General features: G+C 40.1%; 1 protein-coding gene across 1 annotated transcript; it reads right to left on the reverse strand.

The window, feature by feature from the left end:
* Positions 1 to 816: 816 nt before the first annotated feature.
* On the reverse strand, positions 817 to 3016 carry LOC119547161 (P protein). The gene has a single exon (XM_037853887.1). The coding sequence runs from the start codon at positions 2983 to 2985 to the stop codon at positions 916 to 918; it is 2070 nt and encodes a 689-aa protein (XP_037709815.1). The 5' UTR covers positions 2986 to 3016; the 3' UTR covers positions 817 to 915.
* Positions 3017 to 9280: the final 6264 nt, after the last annotated feature.

The following is a 9280-nucleotide window of genomic DNA, read 5'->3' on the forward strand; positions in this document are numbered from 1 at the left end:
ACATTTTGTGTTCAAAAAGTATGCAACAAAAAATGTGTTCTTAAACCCACCCTCAATCTCGATACCATAAAACTAGCTGTTTTTCATTTGATTTTACAAAGCTGAATAAATATATATATTTCACTTCCAAAAATTCCAAAACTAAAAAAAACATTTACCTGTCTATTTTGAATTCAGTTTACTAGTATGCAATGAACTTTTAAAATCAGATTTCATTAATACCCAATTAAGCTAATTGGTAAATGCTTTCACTTTTTACTCGTATTTTAGTCAGGAATATGGTATCGCCCTTCTGGCTGTTTCGAATGGAATCAATGGAATGTGTGTTTCTGACTGAAATCGGAGTGACAGGCGGTGGAATATCACGACACCTGACAATTGTGGCCAAAATGCAGCACCAGCTGCTGTCAGCCATCAAAACTTGGACACGTTCCGCGTGCTATGGTGTGGGTTTTGGCTTTTTGTGAACTAGAAATCTGACATAACAATATGCTGGCTGGCCTAAACTCTCGAAATGGAAACCTCTTTTCTGATTTAACATTGTTGCAATGCAAGTTTTTATGCTAATAAATCAAATGCAAAAGGAACTAATTATTTCTAATTATTTTATGATACAACAATTGGAATATTTTCTCAGGTTTTAAGAATAGGTAGGTGTTTTAATATTTTATATTTCCTAAATGGATTGTTTTCCTTAAAAATTAAATGTTCTGATTCCTGAAGCCCTTTTTAAATTTAATTTAAATATTTATTACATAAGGCATAAGGACAAAATACTCAGATATTACAGACTGAATCTCCAATGTTAGTTCCAACTTAGGATTTAATTAAACTAAGGATTTAATTACATTTCAATGTTAATTATATTGGGCATAAGGACAAAATACTTTGATATTACAGACTGAATCTCCCATGTTAGTTCCAACTTAGGACCGAGTGGGCAATGAGAAGATAGGCAGATCCGATCACCATGGTCACCAGCATCAGTGGAAACCCTATAACGAAGAAGTGCCAGAAGGAGATCTTGTACCCATGATGAAGGGCGATCAGGGCAATGATCTCATTGGAAACGGCCCCGAACAGCGATCCATTTCCTCCGAAACAGGCGCCAAAAGTCAAGGCCCAAAACATCGGCGGTAATGGAATATCATCCTTGCTGGCCATCTGGAAACTGAACTTCAGCATAAAGATGGTAACTGCGGCGTTGTCAATAAAGATCGTTAGTAGAGCGGTGGTCCAAAGGAGCACCATGGTGGTCACCGCCGTCTGGTGTTGTGGCTCCAAGCTGGTCAGGAACATCACGGTCCTATCTCCAACCCATTCGAAGAAACCCAACTGATCCACGGCCTCCGAAAGAACAAAAAGGGCGGCGATGAAGAGCAGGATGGTCCACTGTATAATTTCCAGAGTGGCATTCAGATCGCCCTTGTCATCCAGGATGATGAGCAGGAAGGCGGCCAGCAGAACCACCCAGCCCAGGGTGGCACCATCGGCCACTTTGGGAATTGAGTGGAGGATCATGCAGAGCAGGGCAAAGGACAGGGCAATGCAGCACTTGATCAGCAGCGGCTTGTCCCGGATGCGACTGCCCTCCTCCAATCCCGCCAAGGTTTCCGGATAGTTCTCCGCCGGCTTGAGCCAATATCTGCCAGGTGGCTTCTCCCTGAGTTTAGCTATGCGATCCTGGGTCTCCTGGCTGGGCGGAGCCTTCTCCCCCTCCTTCTCCTTCATCAGATCCAGCTGATGTTGGTCCAGCACAAAGATACTCTTTCTATGGGTCACATAGACTATGGCAAAGACCACAAACATGGCCACCATTACTCCAGGCAGCATATGGATTACAAAGTTCACAAAATCCACACCTTCGGCCACCACAGCAGGATTGGTGGTCACTATGGCATTGGGTGGATTCCCCATCGGGGTCAGGGCACCCCCCATATCTGCAAATATGGCCATTATAACCAGCACATAGGCTGTCCTCAAGGACATCTCCTCGCACAATCGAATGGTAATGGGGGTTAGGACCAGTGCCATATTATCGCTGTTTAGAAAAGCAGACAAAAAGGCAGTCAACATGCTGAGGAAAAATATTAGGGGCCAGGGACGACCCCTGGAAATTCTATAGGTCCAAACAACCAGATATTCAAAAACACCCGTCGTAGCCATAATATCCACAATCGTCATCAGACCGAAGAGCAGCATCAGGGACTCAAAGTTCACATAGGATATTATAGTATGCACATTGGGACGATGCTCCAGCAGACCCAGAATCGCTATAGCGGTGGTGGCTATAATGAGAGCGGCAAAGGTGTGATCTATAACATCGAAGATGATCAGCATATAAAGACCGAGGATCAAGAGGCCGGCGTAGAGGACGCACATGTTGGTGATCAGGGGATTGGTGTTGATCAGCATGTGCAGTGAAACCGGGGAGTCCTGCTTGCTCGTAAGGGTAATCACCGCCTGACGATCCCCACCGCTCCATTCGTGCAGAATGAAGTTCCTCGAGACCTCGAGATACGCCGTACTATCGCTGTTCATCACTATGTTCCACATATCCGATCGGTGATAGGACACATTCAAATCGGAGTTAACACACTCCACACGTAGGCCCGCTCCATATTCACCATTATCCTCTTCGGGAAACCTCATGAGATACCAGTCCACAGCTCCAAGTAGAGTTATTCTCACAACCCCATTAGGCAGATCCACCTTTCTGATAACCGTTTTATTGGGCATCACGGTTACCATAGTACTTTGCGGTTTTCCCTCTGCGGCAAATACGAATACTATGAATGTGCAGGCGAACCAAAGGAGCAACAGGATGCACATCTTGGTAATATGAATGATTTTCCTACTGCGGTCAGAGAGTCTGTGCACTTCGTCATCGTGGATATTTGTTCTGGTTCGACGCCAAACCTGCAAGCGATTACCGTCTAGATATCTTGAACTTACAGCCCGAAGGGGATTACTTAGAATTTTCATTTGATGTGTAAGTCAAACACGACTGGGGTGATTTAGGTTAAATCGTAAAACAGATCTCCTACCCTAATGATTCACTTTGGGCTTTATTCGTTGTACCGATTTCACACCACAAATTGCTCAAGGAATTATCAAACTTAAATGTATATACTATACAAATTTTCAAGTTTCGCTGATGAAGTTATTTATACAAGCCACGAAAATTTGATCTATTCCTTCTTATTTGTTATAAAGGAATATTAAAATGTCAAAAATTTTGAAAAAGAAGGAACTATATAATTTTAAAACATTCAATACTTAATTTAGACTCGCAAGTTTATTTTGTTAAGGGGGATCTTGTTCTGTTCTCAAAACAAAGAGCCGCTTTTGGCTTTGTTTAGCTGTCAGAATATACATTATTTTTTCCATTGAACCTCAAGTTTCTTTGGTTTTTTCACTGTACAGGGCAACCACAATCGCCTCAAAGGCCCTGCCCCACCCACCTAGGAATCGCCGGCTGTCAGTCAGGTTTGTGAAAATTGCATCCAGCAGGCGGCCTGTGGAAGCTGCCAATTCGCTGCCACAAATGTCATGTAACGCGTCCGTTTTTCTATTGCAACAGAAACATTTTTCAAGCCTGGAAAAACTGCCGGGCTTTTGTTGTTGTTGTTTAGGCAGCGGTTAACGTCACAAATCGAATTGACACACGATTTTTATCACAAGTTGCAACTTCCGCGCGACTCGGCGGAATCATTTTCCAGACCCCCACACATCTCCTGTCCATCTGTCAAAAAATGCAGAATGCAAAAGCAGAAAAAATCCTGACGCCTTTTTTGTGGCGGTGACGGACGCGTCCAGACGACAACCACAACGACAGCGAAGTCGCCAGAATGCCATAAAAATGCAGGCGCCAGTTCTTTCCCCATCCCATGTGAATGTGATCACATCCCCCTCCTGAGAGACCTCAAAAATAAATGGTATTCCGCCTTTAAATTTAGACACAATTGCAGATACGATTCGGTTACATTTTGCAGTAATGGGAAAAGCCAGAAACCAAAAACTCAATTGGATTGAATGGCAGCTACCTGGGAACTCGGTGGCCCCCAATTTGAGGTGGAGTCAAAAGTTAAATGGAATCTATCTAACACACAACAAATTATGGTTTTGGCAAATGTTTACGAGCTGTGGGTTCAAGGTATCTGTCAGAGTTTTTGGCAAATTTTCGAAATATTTTTGCACAGCCGCGGGTGCATTTTTCCATGATTTTCTGGAGATTTTAATTATTTTTTGCCTTGAACTAGAAGTATGCTTAGCAGGGGAAAAAGAGAGAAATATTAATGCTTCCTGGGCAGACTATATTTTATGATATAATGTTAAATTCTGTACCAAAAGTTCGAACTACAAAATATATTATCCCTTCAAAAGGTGACTAAAAGTATGCAACAGTTACTGAGAAAATAAATTAGTTTTCGTTGCATACTTTTAGACACTTTCATAGGCGATTTTAAAATGCTTATTTGTTCTTTATCTTTTTAAATCATTTTGAAAGTATTCATTTGATTTACTCCCGGTTTTCTAAGCTGAGTAACAGCAATATGCCAAACTAATAATTTTGGTGTAGGAAACCCATAAGCAAATTCCATTTGATGTAGGATTTCAAACCACAACTAACAGCAACGTTATGGTAAGCTCGGCAAACATATGCCACCATTCATCAAATGGCGAAGGACTCCTAGTCCTTTTCGGATGAGCCATCTCATTCTTCCGCCTCATCTCTCTGCCTCCAAATGTCTAGCAGCATCAAGCCAGACAAAAACACAACTCAAAATACAATTCATCTGCATAAACATTTGTGGAGCTATTGAAAAACAAACAGAACCAGCCCGTGCAACAACAATAAGGCAAATAACCCAAAAAAAAACGCCGAGCTGAGTTCCAAACTGCATGTGAGTGATGCTCATAGATGAATTGCCACTTCCCCGTACACTGCCCCATTTGGAAGTCCCAAAACTCGACTTTGGGTACCATCTATCGACGAACAAATTAACAGGGAGATACGGAATCAATAGCAATTTGGTGGCTGTGATGGAGTTGGGAAATAATTTAGAGTTTGGTGAACATAGAATTTTATTTAACTTTGTAAATCAAATTTTGTATTTATAAATTTGTTATATACACTTTATTTAACGAAGTAAGAAATTTATTTTACTATTTAGGATATTTTATAGCATGATCATTTATCAAAAATCATATAATAATACGATTATAATTTGATAGATAATAGATAGATAGGAAAAAATTTTAAAAAAAAGGATATAAAATATTAAATGGTTTTACCATACTAAATGGCTTACCATATATTTACCATATTGTAAGGTAACATGTTATTATAGTTGGTATTATTACTAAGAACTTGGGAATTATAAGCGAAATGCTATATAATTCTAGCGGTTTCAGCTTAAGGTCAATGTGATAAATCCTTATCCTTTGCTATCGTACATTATATTATATATATATTATCTATAGATCTGAATTTTGTTCTAGATCTAATAAATAGCATGCTAACTGCTACTACTGATTTCTGAGTGCAATGCTAACGATAGTTGTGTGACCGTTAACTACGCAATTGCCAGTGCCAAAAAACAATGAAGAGCACATTCGAGGGGAAAGTGGAGAAAGTTTATGCTCGCCTTGCTGCCTCAGAATGTGATGAAATTCAAATGGCGGCCAGGAGGATGAGGATGGGGATGGGTTGACTGTGGGAATTAGGCAGTGGGAGTGGCACATAACGAGCCCAAAACACTAAACTCCGAAACTGAATGAATGAGTGTCAAGTGTGATATATCACCGCAAAAACAAGACCATAAGCATGAGTGATAAACGCTGTTGAGCTTGGTTAGCGCATTGCAATGCACAAACACACACCCGGTCCCCACACACACTGTCACAAACAGTATGTCAGCGCACACACACATATGCATGCAGTCATAGACATGTCAACATGTTGATGATGGTAACTAACTAGAGCAAGAGCCACCACGAGAATCCTGGCCAGGCGGGGTTGGGAGTGGCAGGATATGGCAGATGGATTCGGATTGGTATGGGATTGGGCATGGTTGTGCCACTGAAACGGGAGCTCCAGGCCGGAGTTGCGTCTAGGCGCGATAAAGCGATGAGGACAACAGCCACTGGCGGCGGGGGAGGAGCAGCGAGTGGATCTAAAAACATCCTAACTGCCGCACAGTGCAACCAGAGATCCATAAAAGTGAAGATATTTGCATTGGAAACAGCTTATTCGGAATAATATTCTACAAAAAAAAAATTATAGAATATTTTTTAACATGTAAGAAAAATTAGAGCACCAACCTTAAACAATATTTAGCCACCCTTTTCGAGCTTAAGAAATGGGTCATTGCATTAAGGATTTATACTATTTAGAAAGAACAAAGGTTTTAAAATCGTTTGTAATGGTACCTAAAAGTATGCAGTAATATTACATACGCAGAAAAAAAATAACGTCGGCCTTCGAAATGAATCTAACATCTATATTCAAATTATATTGTATCATACATTTACACGCCTTTATTAGTGATTTCAAAAACTCCTTCAAAAACTGTTTTTTTTTTATAATAATACTGTAAGTACATATAGTTAAGATATTGTTTTTTTTTTACCTTGTGATCAATTTCTGATCAATCGAGGCTGCAATTTAAAAATTGTGTGTTTTATAGTATTGTATTTTGTTAGGCTTGGCTTTAACAAAGCAATCTTACCAAGCCAAAATTAAAATTTCTTGTATTACCCTAAAAATATCCCAATCTTAAACCATTGATTTTGATATCGTTATATTTGGTGTACCTTATAGACATCCCCCAGAGCACTGTGCCCATTGAATGTTTTGTGCAACATACTGCGGCAATCACATGTGATGAACTGCAAAATGTCACAGGCCAAGGAGCGGAATGGGGATAGGAATAGGAATTGGGATGGGGATGGGGATAGGGACTCGGATCGGGGGAGATGGATTTGGGAACAGAGGAACGCGCTGTGGCCGCTGTGTGATGATGCCCTCTGCTCCCAATCTGGTTGGCCTTGTTGTTCGGTGGCTGATGTTGATGTTGCTGTTGCTGGTTCCGTTGGTGTTTTGGCAAAAAGGCGTCAAGGCGTTTAAGCCGAAAACAAAAACTGGCAACTAGGAATTCATTGGCCAAAAACAATGCAATTAATTTCACTTACCCGTCACCGTTATGCTGCCGCTCCGTTCTGTCCGTGAGTGATGATGATGCTGCTGCTGTGTCGACTGTCTAGAGTTGAGTGTTGCTGCTGCTGGTGTTGCTGTTGGTGTTGCTGGTGTTGCTGCCACTGCCGGGCGATCCAAATCCAGTTCAGACTTTATACACTCGTCCAAACTCCAAAGCGAGGCGGAAGTGTCAACGAGGCGAGGCTTTTCACCGGGCGGTGATGAATTTCATAGTTGTTGATTTTATGATTGCCGTTTGTTGCTGCCTGTTTTTTTGATACCCCCAGTTGCTGCTGCTGTTAGTCACTGATGGCCTAGTAATTATCCTGTATTGTGGGTACTCTTATCGGAAGAGGTAAAATATGATGCAGTGTTCAAAGAACGATTAGATGCTTTCCATTTTTAATGGAGTTTATATCAACTGTTGATTTTATAACTGTTTATTTTCCAAACTTATCTCTAAAAATAATAATAATATGAAAGATTATTCGATTTTTGAACTAAAAGTATCTCAAATAATAATAATAATGTTAAAGATTATTATATAATATTTAAGACATGTTTTTCAACAATTAAAGGCCTTAGTTACCATTGAGAAATTGTCTGCGAATATATTATAATTAATATAATAATACAACTATTTTTTTAATTTCCTTCCTATTTTAGTTTAGATTATCTTGTAAAGTTTAGTAACGGTAATGAAAACAAGCACCCATGTAAATAATACCACCTATGCAGATTCTTTCCATCCCTGCCTGTAGTAGGTATCATTTCGAGGCCGTCTCTCACATGTTCCCCGACTTTTTACAATTGTCAACTTCAAGTTTATTGCTGCATGTTGTTGTCGCTTCTATCCTTGTTGCTGTCAGCAACAGTTTTAGTTTTCTTCTTCGTTTATGTTTGTTTGTTTGTTGCTTTGTTTGTTTGCCGTTTAGCTGGAGAGCCGCATTATGGCCGCATGTCAGGCGGTGGAACATTGTCACATCGTGAATCCTTCAACGCCACCAGTTGACACCCATCTGGTCATCTGGGCGTCTGGTCAACTGGTCATCTGGTCAGGTGTCCTCTCCCGTCCCGTCCCCCGATTTGTGGTCCCAAGGCAAATCTGAGCCATTTGCATTGTGGCTGCTGACCGTTGGCATCCGATTCTGACCGTGTTGAGTGACCACAATGAGCCAACTGATTGTTGCCGCTGATGTTTGTGTCATCACCATTTGAAATCAACGTCAACGGATGGTTGAAGTTTTTGCGGTATTTGGCATTTGATTTGTCAAACGTGAGCGACGGTGGTTTGAAGGGAAAATCAATGTTTGAGTTGATAGATATACATATGACAAGAAGTTATCAGGCAATTATTTGTCAGTGGATCCATAAATGTTTCGTATTCTTTTTTAATTTTTTCAATACATTGAATATAGAAAATGTAAGCAAGGTACCATCATTATTCGTGAGTTTTTAGGGACACTGTGATTTTACGTATAAATCAAGGAGAAACTCTATAGTCAATTGCCCCGACTGTCTTAAATTTTAAACAAATTTCAATTCCATGCCGTTTTTATTGGCGCGGTCAATTTGAATTTTTTTTAAGAAAATAGTTGTATATTATTTCTTATTGTATTTAATTTTTTTTCTTTTTTGGCAGCAGCTTAAATATTAAACAAAATTTTTTTTTTATAATTAGTCTACGAATACCGAAACCACGAATCCATAAATGATGTTACGTTACGTTTAACCAAATATTACTAAATATCTTTTAACACTTAAGTTGTTATTCTTATAAGTTAAATTCACTTTCTACCTTCTATTTTATTTTCTTGAAAAAAAATATTTTTAGAAACAGAAGTTGTGCGATCTTTATGGCTGCCATGAAATATTTACAGGTAAACAGCAGCTCCCCCAAAAACAAGCTCAAAGTATTAATTTCAATCATAAGATCGCCGGCAAAGTGGATAAAAGTGGAAGTCAGGAAAAGGAGTCGACTTCAGGCCAAACGGAGGCTGCACAAAAAGGTGACAAATGACATGGTCCACTCAAAGTAATTTCTTTCAATTAGGACGCTGCGCAGGCGCAACTGCACTG

Source organism: Drosophila subpulchrella, chromosome 2L, assembly GCF_014743375.2.
Source record: "Drosophila subpulchrella strain 33 F10 #4 breed RU33 chromosome 2L, RU_Dsub_v1.1 Primary Assembly, whole genome shotgun sequence".
Lineage (NCBI taxonomy): Eukaryota > Metazoa > Arthropoda > Insecta > Diptera > Drosophilidae > Drosophila > Drosophila subpulchrella.

Coding starts and splice junctions, on each gene's coding strand:
- LOC119547161 (XM_037853887.1), bottom strand. CDS start 2,985: ATGAAAATTCTAAGTAATCCCCTTCGGGCTGTAAGTTCAAGATATCTA.